Raw genomic sequence first — 16,690 nt, 5'->3', positions numbered from 1 at the left:
TATTTAATCGATTTTAGAATAAGGCTTTAACGTAACTGAATACTTTACGAATGCACTGTAAGTGTGAATGATAGATGCACACACACACTACATGTTAATGTTTTTAAATGTATGTAAATTGTAAAGTATTTCATAATATCTTTTTCGTTTTGTGTCGGACCCCAGTAACACTAGCAGTCGCCATTGGGGTCGGCTAAAGGGGATCCTAATAAATCAAATAAAAAAATAAAATCAGCGGCACTGATTGGTCAAGACATAAAAATAACATCAGGCTGACTGAAAAATAGAATCAGTCAGTGCAAACGAATACATGGTCAAGACCGGGAACAGAGTCGATAATTATTTTATTCTGTGTTCATATGTATGCACATATAATCTCTATACAATACAACATAAGATCAGAGTAGCATGACAGACCACTAAAACAGAATCCAAACAGTAAAAAAACTAAATCATCAATAAATATAGTTAAATAAATAAACTAATACAAGTATAAATTAGGTATAGATTTTGTATTTCTAATATTGTCTGCATGCTTACAGGAACATCCTCATGTATAATTTCTGTACAAACACACACATGGCTATTTTCAAGTACAAGTGTTGTTTTGACTATGTACAGTATGTTCATGAGGCTACTTGACCGTATTGAAGACAGGCCAACATATCAAACAAGGAAATTAGGAAGCACTTTAAGAGAACCACACACAAACTCACCTCTAAACACTGATGGACACACACACACAAACAAACCGACACACACACACACACACACACACACACACACACACACACACACACACACACACACACACACACACACACACACACACACACACACACACACACACACACACACACACACACACACTAGGAGACCCTGATTTGACAGACTGAATTTCCATCTCTTCCTGAGAAATAACAGAGCTAAGCCTGCTCAACCACAGTCACATGGCCTTCCAGGAGTCCATTTGGGATTGAACTAACATACCAAGAAACTGTTTACTAATAAAATTAAGCCACTGAACTTGCTACTGGAAAGACATTGTTAAGAAATTAAACAACTTGCATCCCAGAGATGTTTTTAAGTGTCCCTCTCTATGTTTTTAGGGTATTTCATATTGGGTTGCTTATCACCACAAAGATCCTCACTTGTCATACAAATCTACACTAGACACCTGTCTGACTTTACAGAAGGGAAATCCCCAGGATGAGTCAATTAAGTACATGTATCAAAGAAAAGTGTCTCTAGTTGTCCTTGTACCATTAATGATTAAAATGTTTAAACAGATAGTGATTCTCTAGAATAAGCAACTATGTCTTTAGAATAGACAGCATCAGCAGACAAAACCAATAGAATTGGCTACAGAAAAGAAGGCATCCTTTTTATCTAAAATCTCTGATCTTTACAGATGGGACTTCAAAACCAAAGTGTTCAGTTGTTTTACACATTTACTTGATCTGATTTCAAATGAATATTGCTTAAGCATAATATACCCTGTTCGTTTGCCAATTATGTTACAATCAAAGAAAAAACTATTGAGAAGGTTGAATGGGACATCAAGCAAGGGATTCTGTTTGGCCCATGCTTAGGTAAAAGTAAAAATAGCTAAAGAAACCAAATACTCAAACATACTTATTTGCTTTCTTTTAGGATATCAACAGGTGTCTACATTGATTAAGAATGCTATACAGTTCACAAGATCATGGTGTATGTTACACAGGTGTGGGTAAAAGTGATACACTTTTTAAAAGAAGGATCACGAAGGAGTCATCTTCAAGCGAGGATCTATGTTACATAGATGGAAACAAGACCAGGATCAAATTTGTGAGAGAGACAAGAATATGTAAAAGAAACAACTATACTGTTGGCATTTCTCTTCCCACTACAGAGAAAAGAGTTAGTGTGGTTATATTACAAAATCTGTGTGGGTCTGTGTGCTCACAGGAACCATACCGTTAAAAGCTTATGTGTGCGTTTACCTGTGTGTGTGATCTAGTGGTGTGTGAGATGTAAGTGAATCTGTCTGTGTGGGTAGTGGTGAAGGTGTGCCTGCCGCGGAGCTCATAGCCTGGTCTGGGCCTCGGGGATATAGATCTCGATGCTGTCTGCACTCTCGGTGGCTGAGTTCTGCCGTACCGACGCAGCTCGCTTGGCGGCCATCAAGCGCTTTCGCGCATCCAGCCGCTGCTTCTCTGAGCTCTCCAGGGACCTATCACGGGCCAGGGGAGGGTGACCTTTTGGGGGTTTCTTTGGCACAGGAGGGGGGATCCGTCTCTCCTGAACAGGGATGACAAATAGTCAGTTAGCCCTCGGGGGGAGGGGGGACAGGAGCGTAGACAGCATTAGTACACCTATAGCAGCACACGGCTAGCGCTACAGATAGACAACCACACACGACGCAGCAGCGGGGGGGCGACTGACTGCATGAGGTACGGTGGCCCAGCGAGGTCAGGCCCCGTGGTGCGTGCCAGATGGAATGACTTCTCAAAATCAGCTCACTGTCGACAAGAACAACAGAACAAAAACATGGAGAAGCGGTCAGGAAATCAATAGTATAAAATGCAACAGCCATGATACTGTACAGTAACAACATCTCTACAGTCGCTAATACAACAAATGACAGGAAATGGCAACATTCAACTTTTGGGTGTGATGTGTTTCACTGTGTTAAAGGATTGCGTATAAAACTGAATGAATATGATGGTGTATAGAACTATTGATGGCGTATAAGTTGTAATGTGTGATTCACGCCATGTGAAGCACTTAAAGGTATGCGGTACATCTCATAAACCCTCACCATCTAGACCAGTGGTCACCAACCGGTCGATCTCCAAGGTATTCCTAGTCGAGCACCAAACATTTCTGTAAAAACCCCAACGATAAAGCCTTGCGTTCCTATTTTTATTTATTTTTTCATGCTGTTGGCGGTAGGTGCACTTGATTCAGCAGCCCTAGTGCCGGGAAGGCAAAGTGTTCCCATTTTTTAACCATTTCATATGTCTGAAGGGAGAACGCCACCTACCCAGCAGGCCCAGAGAGCAAATCAAGTGCAACTATAGGCCTACCACTGGCCAATCAGATAGCTCAGATCACTGTGTCTGCACAGTTTCATCAAACCATAGACTGTAAAAAGAAGACTCGATCGCACAGCAAAATCGATACTGTGAGATTTCAAATGGTTTAAAAACATGAGACTCAACGAATACAGCAAAGAGCTGCGTAAGTGGAAGTAGGGAGAACGTGCATTTTAAGTGTTGACATTGCTGAATAACAACTTAAACATGAGCTTGCTCATAAAAAGAGCAAGCTCATGTTTAAGTTGTTATTCAGCAATGTCAACACTTAAAATGCACGTTCTCCCTACTTCCACTTACGCTACAAACAGCACTGCCACTGCATTAAAGGAGTAGCCTCTAGCAAAGTGTTCCCATAAGGTTGCATTGTTATTATTAGCGGCTTGTGTCTTTTTTAATATCCAGGAATATTTCACTTTCTCTGGACATAGGGGTAACATGAATTGGTCCATGAGGCTGAAATAATGCAGTGCCACTTGAGTTTTGCCATCAACTGAAAGACTGCGTCCCCTTTTGTCAGTGGAGGGAGGGACAGCAGAGGGACAGTGATTCGGGTGAGAGGCAGCCTCACTGCTGCTCTCTCCCTCCCCTCAGACTGACCATCAGATGCAGGCCATCACTCAGCTGTGCGTCACAAGTAATACAACAAAGTATCTATTACCAGTGTGATCATATACCTCCATTTTTTAAATATAATTTAACAATAGTCTGAGAAGAACAACATTGGCAGGGCAATTCAAGCATTCAAATTATGCAATGATAATGTATTGGGTGTATAGCCTACTGCACAAATTTCATTGCTACAGAACTGTTTTTAAATGGTTAAATGTTGCATAGGCTTACGTTTAAGTCATGTTTAAAAATAATCTGAGCGGTAGATCTCAACTTGTATTTTGACTCATGAAGTGATCTGGACTCAGAAAAGGTTGGTGACCACTGATCTAGACAAAAGTAATTTGTTGCCAAACCAAAGAAAATCATTGATACAGTATGTTAACAAATAATAATTGTGAAGTTACAACAGCGATACTAGATCATGCAATGAGTTAAAGCTACTGATTTGTTTCTGCATGAGCAGTATATCTTGGCTGGTCGGAATGATGAGCTGAGTCTGCATTGACTTAGACAGCACAGACAGATACTAGCTGGTCCTGGACGCCTGTTTTACCTTTCTCTCCGGGAGCTCCAGGGGCTTCCAGTTGTTGGCCCTCAGCTGGTGCAGCTCATCAAACTTCAGGCTGATGTTCTCGATGGACAGCTGGAGCATGTCCCAGAAACCAGCCAGGTCCTGAGAGATGGGCCGCGGGCGGGCGTTGGGGTTCTGATCCCAGATCAGTAAAAAAGGGAAGAATGAAACAGAGTTTTATCTCAGATTTCATGTGAAGAACAGGGGGAGTCAAAGAAACTGAAGAACTAGAAGAGTCGCACACCAGGTTCTCCTCACAAAGTTCCCGGAACTGCTGGAACTTCTGTGACATCAGGAGCTGAGCACTTCCTACGGCAAGCCTCATTTTCCCCAAGACTGTGGAGAGGAAGATAATGTAGATACAGATCAGATCACACAGGGAGAAATCAGAGGACTGTCTCATTGTAATGGCTGGAATGAGGCCACCTAATTGTACCTATCACAAGTACAATTACGCACAACTACGCGGCACTAGCCTCCACTGCACTCACACAATTGTGATAGGTAGTGGTGTAAATGCTTTTGGACAGGCCAGACTCACTGTCATCCGGCAGGTCGTTCTCCTGTTCGTCCTGCTTCATCTGTCTGCACCAGCCCTTCATGCGGTCCGTCTCGGCCTGCAGCAGCTTGAGGAACCAGCGTCCGTCCCTCTGGCACACGAACTTCTGGACTACCTCCAGGGGATCTTCGGTCACGCTGTCGATCCAGGGGTCAGGCGGGGGCAGGATGGACGGGTCGAAGCACACGTCATCGTAGTCGTCTGAGGTACAGGCGTGGTAGTGGTTGCCCGAGCCCTGGATGCTGACGGTGGAGGCAGAGGCTGGCGAGGTGGCGGCTTCGCGGGAGTACTTGCGGGACACAGAGCCTGAGAAGGGCAGATCTGTTTCTGGGGAGTCCAGGGGGCTGTCTAACATGTCAGGCATGTCCAGGTCTGCCTGTACTGCTGCCGTTACACTGTTGGAGCGGATGAACTGCCGGTATCTGCCAACAGGGGGAGATATACATCAGTGCTCAGTCTGAGGTGACCTGACTAGGAAAAACTTGAACCTAATTTAAGGCTATACATAAGGTGCAGAGTTTTTTCTGGCCAGGTCACAATGTGGTCAGAAAAACTTAAGGCCCTGCATTTGCTCTGAAACTACCAGTACTGCAATATTATATTCTCCATCCATTCTGATGGATGGAAGGTGCATTTTACCACATTTTGAGCCAATCCATGGTACTATGAATGAACATCCCACACAGAGTTTTAGTGTGGGAGGTGTATAGAGACACGGAGTGAGGGAAGGGAAGGGGCCCTAGGCTGCAGTCATCACGGAGCAAGCCTACTACTCTAAAACACCCACCAGCCATGACTATTCCTTTAGAGGGAGCGCCCTTCACTACAGACACACAGCAGAGCTGTACAAGAACTGCCTCACGATGCCGATGACTATTCATGCTATATTTGTCCTATACAACACATAGGGTGGAGCAGAACACACGTAGCACAAGGAAGAAATATACAATAAGGTTTATAACGTGAATAATTCCACTCTTATTCATATTCAAACTCTCACAGTCTTTAGTATGACTAAGCTGCCGTAGTGTGCAGTCAGTGCTCCTCATTAACAGACAGAAGTTGGAGAAACCAGCTGCAGTCAGCTACTTTAAAGTCTACCCAGACTATTTCTCCAACTTCTATCTCCAGTATTAAAAATGTGAGAATAATCTTGTGAGTGAGAGTAGGTGTTTGGTTTGCCTCATCAGACTGCAGTCGCAGGTGAGCTGGAGATGACTCAGCTGAAGTCACTGAAGAGGTGTCACTGAAGAGGTGTCACCGGCGAGGCCAACAGACAAACACAACTCACTCACCATTTCCCTTTCAGAGAAACGGGGCAGGAAATGCCATAGTTCCAAATGTCTGTTTTGCTAGCACAGCTGTTCCACCGCATTAACAACCCTAGGCACAAGCTGCTTCTTCCAGCAACCCGACTCACTTAGTAACGGCCTTCATTTGTAAATGGATGCCTTTCTCTGGACATTCACACAAGAAACAGTGAAGGACTGACATTCTGAACTGACTGATAGAGAGAAAGCAAGAGAGAGACTCACCCCCTCTCGTCCTCCACCTGGACCCCAATTGATTGGTACTTGGACTGGTCCTCCATCTCCAGAGCTTCCTCTTCTGGCCCGTCCACCTGGACATAAAATTATCCAAAAAACGAATTCAACTATAAACTAGACATCTATTTCTCAGTCACTACAATATACAGAACACCAGGGTGAAGTAAATGTAAACATCTGCCACTAGAGGACAGTATAGAGCAAGAGTAGAACCTGTCAACTCAGAAAGGGGATGAGGATCCAGTCTCTCAAAACCTGGCTCGCGTGTCAACTAATTCATTTCTTATTATTCCCATGTCAGATCAAACAAAATGTCAAACGACACCAGAAAAGTGGTTGTGAGGTAGTGTCTACCACAGACCTGGATGCCGATGGACAGCTGGCACTTGGCCCGCCTGGCCTGCTCCTTCCTGCTGTCCTCAGTGATATGGGCCAGGGCCGAGGTGGTGGTGGTGATGGTGATGCTGCTGTTTGCAATATGCTGGCTAGCAGGGCCGTGGACCTGGGCGTTGGCCGCCTCAATGGCTGCCGTTAGGGCCTTCATGCTGTCGATGCTCTCTGTGGAGTTAGACAGGCCTGACTGGATGGTCATGTCTCCCTGCTGGTGACTATCCCTGCCCCCCTGGCCATGGCCATCCATGTAGGCATCCTGGGCCGACTCGGTGCTGCTCTGGGCTGTGATGGAGATGAAGGGTTTGGAGGTGCGGGGCGGCACCGGGGGAGGGGTCTTCTTATAGGTTGTGATGCATGATGACACTGTGGGGAACCATGGGAGAGGTAAAGTACTTGCGAGGGGGATATTTAGCACACACATGTCATAGCTTTCAAACATATCAAAGTAGGAATGTATATTCTACTCTCCCGCTTTGGACAGGTTTTGATGTTCTCATACACACAGTCAAATCTATAGGTGATCAGGGGAGGGCCACAAGTCTCATTGATGACGAGGGAACATGTTAAAATCTAAAGAGGTAATGGTGATAGTAGTGGTAGAAGTATGTGAGCCAATTAATAGAAAGACATGAATATAACACAAGGGTTTTTATTCTGACTCTTTCCACCTCTTTTCTCTACCACACTCACCCTCTTTTTAAAGTTTGTGATGGCTTGTTTTTGTGATGGCTTACACAATCTAGTCAAGAGTTAACTGCTCATTACAAAATGTGCCATTACAGCAAAATAATGAGGGTTAGTCATTCATGCAAAGGTAGAGGGAAACACCAAAGCACAGCAAATGAACAGCCGTGGAGTTTCTCATAGAGCGCGGAACTGTGAGATGGTAAATCATGCAACACAAATTAGCAGACAGACAATGCATCTGTTCAGACTATACAATGCATTCGGAAAGTATTGAGACACCTAGATTTTTTCCCATTTTGTTATGTTACAGCCTTATTCTAAAATGGATTGAATCTACACACAATACCCCATAATGACAAATCAAAAACAGGTTTGTAGACATTTTTGCAAATATATATTTATTTTTTAAAACTGAAATATCACATTTACATAAATATTCAGACCCTTTACTCAGTACTTTGTTGAAGCACCTTTGGCAGCGATTACAGCCTCAAGTCTTCTTGGGTATGACACTACAAGCTTGGCACACCTGTATTTGGAGAGTTTCTCCCATTCTTCTCTGCAGATCCTCTCAAGCTCTGTCAGGTTGGATGGGGAGCGTCGCTGCGCAGTTATTTTCAGGTATCTCTAGAGACGTTTGGTCGGGTTCAAGTCCGGGCTCTGGCTGGGCCACTCAAGGACATTCAGAGACTTGTCCCAAAGCCACTCCTGCGTTGTCTAGGCTGTGTGCTTAGGGTCATTGTCCTGTTGGAAGCTGAACCTTCACCCCAGTCTGAGGTCCTGAGCGCCCTGGAGCAGGTTTTCATCAAGGATCTCTCTGTACTTTGCTTCGTTCATCTTTCCCTCGATCCTGACTAGTATCCCAGTCCCTGCCACTGAAAAACATACCCACAGCATGATGCTGCCACAGCACTTCACCAGATGTGACACTTGGCATTCAAGCCAAGCGTTCAATCTTGGTTTCATCAGACCAGAGAATCTAGTTTCTCATGGTCTGACAGTCCTTTAGGTGCTTTTTGGCAAACTCCAAGCAGGCTGTCATGTGCCTTTTACTGAGGAATGGCTTCAGTCTGGCCACTCTACCATAAGGCCTGATTGGTGGAGTGCTGCAGAGATGGTTGTCCTTCTGGAAAGTTCTTCCATCTCCACAGAGGAACTCTGGAGCTCTGTCATCGGGCTCTTGGTCACCACCCTGACCAAGGCCCTTCTCCCCCAATTGTTTAGATTGGCCAGGCAGCCAGGTCTAGGTGGTTCCAAACTTCTTCCATTTAAGAATGATGGAGGCCACTGTATTCTTGGGGACCTTCAATGCTGCAGAAATGTTTTGGTACCCTTCCCCAGATCTGTGCCTCGACGCAATCCTGTCTAGGAGCTCTACGGACAATTCCTTAGAGCAAAAACCAAGCCATGAGGTTAGACATGCACTGTCAACTGTGGGACCTTATATTATTTTTTATATATATATGTGTGCCTTTCCAAATCATGTCCAATCAATTGAATTTACCACAGGAAGTTGTAGAAACATCTCAATGATGATCAATGGAAACCTGATCAATGGAAACAGGATCAATGGAAACAGGATGCACCTCAGCTCAATTTCGAGTTTCATAGCAAAGGGTCTGAATACTTATGTAAATAAGGTATTTCTGTTTTTAAATTTATTGAATTTGCCAAAATGTCTAAAAACGTGTTTTCGCTTTGTCATTATGGGGTATTGTGTATATTGCTGAGGATTTTTTATTTTTCTTTCATCCATTTTAGAATAAGGCTGTAACGTAACAAAATGTGGAAAAAGTCAAGGGGTCTGAATACTTTCCCAGTACAGTACAGAGAAAAACTTCATACTTCTATCCACAGTAACATCAATACAGGTCCAACTGTACATCAATACAGGTCTAATTGTACAAGAAAAATGCTTTTCAAATGAGTTCTTAAATGAATGTTTCACTTGTGAGAAATATTGGGATCGTCTCCAATACATATTAGATATTTTATTCCATGGCAAGCTAGCAAAGTGAGATGTCAGTGGAGGAATGATCCATGTAGGGCGGCAGGATACTTATGTTACGTCGATGGAGAGACTTTGCTCTGTCTAGGCCCAGCCCCAGGTTCTGTCTGCTTTGACAAGTACTTCAAAACACAAACTCTGACAGGACTGAATAAATAGCACCATGCCCTCAGACCACACAGAAGCAAAGAACAGTCTCTCTCTCTCTTTATCTCTCATACACAGACACACACCAACTCATGATCTCTTTTGACATCGCCACTTCTAAAACTTTGACGATAGAAATCAACTGTCTGGCTTTGTTTTTGATAAGCGATGGCTGGCAGGGAGAAGGAGCACACAGACACCACCAGCTCTGACTGAAACTGTGGAGCTAATTAGTGTGTAGCAGTGACCCCGCTGCACTCCGCCCGCTCTGCCCCTGAATCCCCCCTGGCCCTGCTGCCTGTACTGTATATATGCCTGGGATGGGAACTAACATTGTTTGAGTCCCGGGTGAGGCGCTGGTTGTTATCTGAAAAGGAAAAGCATGACTGGAGGTCTAGAGTCAGTTTATGGGACTTTGATGTGAAGGGTAGACAAGCACAGAGGCATTTTCTCCACTAGGCCGGGGGGAGATGTTACTGCAACAGCTTGACTGTTGGTGTGTGTGTGTGTACACATTGTGGACCATTAGATGACAAATATCTGTATATTACACACACCTGAAAAATCTATAGCTAATAACAAAACCATAATTTGTTAAACAAAGCCTATTGTAGGCCTCCCGGGTGGCGCAGTGGTCTAAGGCACTGCATCGCAGTGCTAGCTGTGCCACTAGAGACTCTGGGTTTGAGCCCAGGCTCTGTCGTAGCCGGTCGCGACCGGGAGGTCCATGGGGCGACGCACAATTGGCCTAGCGTCGTCTGGGTTAGGGAGGGTTTAGCGGTGGCGGGCCGGGCGCAGTGCGCGCTGACCAGGTCGCTAGGTGTAAACGGTGTTTCCTCCGACACATTGGTGCGGCTGGCTTCCGGGTTGGATGCGCGCTGTGTTAAGAAGCAGTGCGGTTTGGTTGGGTTATTTTTCGGGGATGCATGGCTCTCGACCTTCGTCTCTCCCGAGCCCGTACGGGAGTTGTAGCGATGCGACAAGACAGTAAGTACTAACAATTGGATACCATGAAATTGGGGATAAAAAACAAACAAAAAACAAAGCCTATTGTGCTGTAGAAACAATACTCATTGAGGCAGAATACACATATTATGCTGTTAAATCAATAGCCTCCTAGTAGCAGGTCCTTCCAGGGTTGTGTATGACATATACTCCCCTCCATATGTATTTGGACAGTGAAGCTAATTTATTCTTAATTTGGCTCTATACAACACCATTTTGGATTTGAGCGCAAATGTTTCATATGAGGCGGCAGTACATAATGTCCCCATTTATTTGAGGGTATTTTCATACATATCTGTTTTACCATTTAGAAATGAACGCTCTTTATGTATCTAGTTCCCCATTTGAGGAAAACATAAGTATTTAGACAAATTCACTTATAGTGTCAATGCTACATCAAGTTTGCGACTTTCCAAACTTGTTGGATGCATTTGCAGTTTGTTTTGGTTGTGTTTCAGATTATATTTTTGCCTAACAGCAAGTGAATTGTTAATAAATGTATTGTGTCATTTTGGAGAAACTTTAATTGTGACTAACAATAGAAGATGTTTCTGAACACACATTCATGTGGATACTACCATGATTATGGATATGATTATGGATAATCATGGTAGTATCCACATTAATGTAGAAGTGTTCAGAAACATCTTATGAGCGAGAAAGTTATAAAAGACACAAAGATCATTGACCCACCCACCCCACAAAAAACAAACCTCCCGTTATTGGTAATGGTGAGAGGTTTTGTTTTGTTGTAGCCTCTGTAACCTTCTCACTCATCATTATTAATTAATTTATTCCTGATTTGTCTTAATCATGGCATTATCTGGATTAATTCAGAAGTTTTCAGGAACATCTTATCTACTCACTGAGAAAGAAAATTACACCAGTCATTACTCAGTTCCTATTGGGCAAAACATGACCCAAAAGTTTTTAGGACTATCCAATCTAATCATCACATTAGGAATGACGCACGATGGCGCACGTGTGCAGCCGGTTTAGGTGTAGCCCTGGTCTGTCTTACACGGAACATAAATGCATAAATGTATTTTGTCTCCCCACACCAAACACGATCATGACACGCAGGTTAAAATATCAAAACAAACTGAACCAATTATATTAATTTGGGGACAGGTCGAAAAGCATTAAACATTTATGACAATTTAGCTAGCTAGCTTGCACTTGCTAGCTAATTTGTCCTATTTAGCTAGCTTGCTGTTGCTAGCTAATTTGTCCTGGGATATAAACATTGAGTTGTTATTTTACCTGAAATGCACAAGGTCCTCTACTCCACCAATTAATCCACACATAAAACGGTCAACTGAATCGTTTCTAGTCAACTCTCCTCCTTCCAGGCTTTTTCTTCTCTTGACTTTATTTTGCGATTGGCAACTTTCATAAATTATGTGCATTACCCCCACCGATCTATTTCGTCTTTCAGTCACCCATGTGGGTATAACCAATGAGGAGATGGCACGTGGGTACCTGTTTGGGAGTTGCAGGACTTGCAGCGCCATCTGTGTCAGAAATAGAACTGACTTCTATTTTAGCCCTTGGCAACGCAGACGCCTGTTTGCTAGCGCGAGCAGTGTGGGTGAAATAATTTAATAATATAGATTTCTACATTTATTTTGCAACGCTCGCATACGCCACGCAAGCGGTGTAGTCAGCCTGTTAGAGGACAGGCTGAATGACACTGACACTACCAAGAAGACTAATCAATCCGGATAATTAGTCTCCATTTCACGGACAGGCAGCACAGATCTGTGTGTTCCCTCTCTAAAGGCTCACACATGACACCGAACCGAATGTGGATCTAGCGTTTGTCTGGCAATTTTCTCAGCGCACTGTGTGTTAGGGACCACCCAAAATGTTACACGGGATTCTACATGTAAAATCGGTGCGCAGTCGTTTCACAAATTACGTTCAGCGATGCTAAGTACTTTCAACCAGCAAACACCATTGGTGTGTCTGAGCCCTAAGTGTGTGTGTTCCCTCCCTTATACACAAGAACAGACCGAAATACAGAGATGGATGTGTGATATAGCACACAAGCTATGTGGAATTCAATTTTTTTTTTGTATTCAGCCATAAAGGTGGTGTAGGTGGATGTATGTAAATATTTGTGAGTCATATCGTATGTCTATGTTTATACGTTGCACATCTGGTTTCAGGGAAGAGAACACTCATTAGCTAAGTACAGTGTTATGCACCATGATCTAATCAGGATCTTCCTACAGAGGAAACAATAACCACAGCAACAACAAACATGGCTGCTTACAAAAAAAGTGTTACTTGAGTTATTGATACCATCCTTACCTTCACTATTCTCTGTCACCAGCACAGTGTGGAAATTAAATTAAGATATTATTAAATTAAGACATAGGTAAGAACCCAAGAGAATGGATGGAGAACTCGAGTGTGTATGACTCAGCGTCTATTTATTGAGAGAGAGATCATCAATCATAATTGCGTCAGTAAGAGCTAAATATGAAGATGTAGGTGTAGGTCACATATGCTATAAACCACGCTGAAGATTACTGTGGACCAGGGCATCCATTGTAACACAAAGTACCATGACAACCATTTTACCATGACAACCATTTCCTTTTAATTGCCCACAATGTCGTCACTTTCTTTCTTCTCTGTGCGAGGCCTGGTGAAATGTGAAAAGGGATATGTGCTTTGTTGTGCTACAGTGCTGTGCCTCTATGTATTGTATCTTTTTAAAGATCTCCATGGTACTGTACATGTTCTGGTTCACGATGTGAAGCGGAAAAACATTAGAAGACTTCAAAACACAGCCCCACTCCTCCACCACCACAAGAATCTATAAAAGGATCCTCTTTAGCTCCATAAAGCCACTGTGCTAACTGCTAAACATGTTCTGCGGTGCATAGTGAAGATGATCCCGTATTACCCCATGTAACATGCTTACAAACCCTGTCAATCAGGAATCTAATGCCATTCCATAACCATTTTCAAATAATAATAAAAATCAACTTCTTCCCATATGCATCTCATCTGTTCCAGTCCGCAGTAGGAAGTAGCTGTCAACAGATTCACAGTTTCAGCAGAATATTCAAGTATTCCTTGACAGGGTCAGAGTGGAGGCAGAACCCCTCTTGTGTGTTTTGGCAGATGCAGCGTCAGCGGAAGGAAAGACGGGCTCATTCATGCCCTGCTAGGCTGGAGGTTAACAGTGGTTGACAGACAGGCAGGAGCCAGGGCAGGGCCGGAGGGTGATGAATGAGGCCTTCTAGCCGTAGAACACAGATGGGTCATCCACCAGCGGTGTTACTCAGACTGCCTTGGGAATGATCTCAGTCCATGGTGGACTTCTTTCTGGGAATGAGGCACGGGGACAGGCCCCACATGACTCAGATCTCCAGCTATAACCAGTGTTGTTTACACGGTACGACAGCGTCTGATGAAGTAATAGTCTAGGGTAAGATGACGGCTATTTGTATTCTACTGCCTTCCTTGGCTTGCTGGAGATGAAGGTCACTATTTTTTAAATAGTTTGTAAGTGTAAAAGCATTGCCTCTTGAAGAATGTATTATTAGCTGGCAGTGTAGAAACACTGTAAATGTCGCTGAAACACCTGACTACACTAGAACAACTAGTGTTTTGAGAGTGCTCTCTTTCCCAAAACACTGATCCCTACACTGAGTAACATCAGTACCTACACTCTATTCTCTAAGTCCAGGGGACATTCTCTTGTAACAGCTCTGACTGCACAACTCCTGAGCTGTAATAGTATCCCCTCCAAATTTCGCTCTCTCTCCTCATCGCTCTCTCCTCTGCTGTATGTATGAGCCAGCAGGAGTCCTAGGGCTCAGCTTGCACCAGTATCACACAGATGTCATGTACAATCACCAATATCTACTCTCAGCAGCAGCACCCACACCCACTCACCGCTACACACCAAAGGCCTCTTGGCATCCCATCATCTTAGCTGTTTAGGGAAACACGTCAATCACACACATCAGTCTCACAGATTACTAAGGATGGATGGAAAACACTTTCACAAGTATCATGGGATTAAGAAGCTTTATATCTGATCTGCCGCGTACCGTATGTAAAAATATAGCCTCGCTTTCCAGGCTTCCTCAAGTGATTAACGAGACTTGGAAGGATGGCATCACGAGTCTAGTAAAATATGACACAAATAATCAAGAATCACATGGTAATTCATCAGATAAACAGAACCAATTTTATCAGACCTACAAGGCTTCCTTGTAAATTGCATTCACCTAAAATAACCTAGACACCTGAGTTACAACTTTGAACTATGCCCATCTCCTGCTTTCCATTCCCTTAGGCAGATGGTATGTCTCAGGGAGCCAGACTCAGAGCCATGTACGAGGGGTAGAGGTGCCCTCTGAATGTCAGCACCAACACTCCTCCCCATTAACTCTCCCATAAGTCTCTCTCTGCTCTCTCTCTCGTACAGCAGTGCATAAATCTCTCACAGCACCATGGCGATGAGCCATCACTGGGATCGCCCCCTCCCTCCACTGCACACCAAGCGTCAATGTCAGGGCCTCACTCTGATGAGCTTGGCTCTCTTATTTCTGCCTCAAAACCTTGTGGACTTTCTTTTTCACAAAACCTTGAAGACCAAAAACCTTTTCCTCTCAAAACATTTTGGACAAAAACCCTTTTCCTCACAAAACCTTGTGGACCAAAACCCCTTTCCTCTCAAAACCTTGTGGACCAAACCCCTTTTCTTCTCAAAACCTTGTTGACCAAACCCCTTTTCCTCTCAAAACCTTGTTGACCAAACCCCTTTTCCTCTCAAAACCTTGTGGACCAAACCCCTTTTCCTCACAAAACCTTGTGGACCAAAACCCTTTTCCTCACAAAACCTTGTGGACAATTTCTGTTGAACTGTGTTATTAGGAGAAGAGTCCACAGGGTTTTGTGAAGAAAAGGTTTAGGTTCACACGGTTTTGTCAGGGCTGTACGCTCCGGTTCGATTCCCTATTCGGTCTCTACTCCTCACAAAACAGCTTATGACGTTGTTGCTGCTGTTTTCAATTCACACACAAGCTTATCAAAGGATGTCACCGCCCTGTGTTCATATTAATATAATTATATATATTTTTTAGGCAGAATTATCTACAAAATTAAACGGCTTGTCTGCCTTTTTGAAATGGGTGGGGAAATTATAAATGGTGGGAAAGTAGGATATCAGAGATGCAGATAAGTCAAAGCACAGAAAGGGGAAGTGATTTGCATGGGCTTTAGATGTCTTAGCCTGGCTCTTAACTGAGGGTGACCTCTTTCAGGGCCATGCTCCCCTAATGCCTAATTCATCTGCTGCCTCATTAGAAATCTTCTTCAACTGCTTTTATTTGATGTGGACAAGGACGTCATGGGTCAGATTATCGAGAATTTATGAAAATGTACAATGCATAGACAATAACATACCTGTACAGTACGGAGTACAAAGAAAACATATACTGCTTCTGTGCCCACATACAATGAAAAATAGTACCACTCTCAAGCCCATTATCTTACATGCAAACTAGATTTCGGCATCATGTTCAAACTTCTGAGAGCAGCCTCTGATCCCCCCCACAGCTCAAATGTCTAGAGATGTTGTGGAGTGCTGACGGCAGAGTCGGGACAGGATGCAAATGCCAGCTTGATGTTTTCACTCAGCCCCAACGGCCATTGTGAAATATCAAATAGTCCAGAAACTTCCCTACACATTTTCTCATCTAGGGTTGCAAAGCTACCATTAATTTACCAATGTTAGTGGAATCTTCAGAAATGAACAGGTAATCTATGGTAACTTTGGTAATTTATACTTGAATAACTTAAAAGAAGTGTATTCATATATAGTATTCGTTTTTTTACATCTGTGTCCATATTGTCCATCAGTTTCTAGTGGATAGACCATATGGTCCAAGAGAAATTTGTCCAATTAATGAAAAAATAATCTAAATCAACAATGGCATTCTTTTTTATTAACTCTGCAACTCTTTTTTCTCAACTGCCACCAGTTTGGCACATAAACATTTACAACAAAGACATATTGACATCGTCAAATAAATAATGTGTATAAAATAAATA

At 43.4% G+C, this 16,690-nt stretch overlaps 1 protein-coding gene across 5 annotated transcripts in view; it reads right to left on the bottom strand.

Moving 5' to 3' along the window:
* Positions 1 to 327: 327 nt before the first annotated feature.
* The window catches only part of LOC139559640 (disks large-associated protein 1-like), a 128,231-nt gene continuing 111,868 nt past the window's right edge, over positions 328 to 16,690 (bottom strand). For 4 of the 5 annotated variants that reach the window (XM_071375807.1, XM_071375806.1, XM_071375809.1 and 1 more), the window contains exons 7-12: positions 6,731 to 7,125; positions 6,358 to 6,443; positions 4,805 to 5,244; positions 4,508 to 4,599; positions 4,246 to 4,398; positions 328 to 2,280 (exon numbers count right to left, since the gene is read on the bottom strand). In XM_071375807.1, the coding sequence (XP_071231908.1) occupies positions 2,065 to 2,280; positions 4,246 to 4,398; positions 4,508 to 4,599; positions 4,805 to 5,244; positions 6,358 to 6,443; positions 6,731 to 7,125 (1,382 nt within the window). In that variant the 3' untranslated portion in view covers positions 328 to 2,064. Of the gene's footprint in view, positions 2,502 to 4,245; positions 4,399 to 4,507; positions 4,600 to 4,804; positions 5,245 to 6,357; positions 6,444 to 6,730; positions 7,126 to 16,690 lie in introns of all 5 variants that reach the window. The other variant, XM_071375810.1, reaches the window with a different exon arrangement.

Source organism: Salvelinus alpinus, chromosome 30 (genome assembly GCF_045679555.1).
Source record: "Salvelinus alpinus chromosome 30, SLU_Salpinus.1, whole genome shotgun sequence".
NCBI lineage: Eukaryota > Metazoa > Chordata > Actinopteri > Salmoniformes > Salmonidae > Salvelinus > Salvelinus alpinus.
The sequence above is the reverse complement of the archived record's forward strand: the minus strand, read 5'-3'. Positions and strand labels throughout refer to the sequence as shown.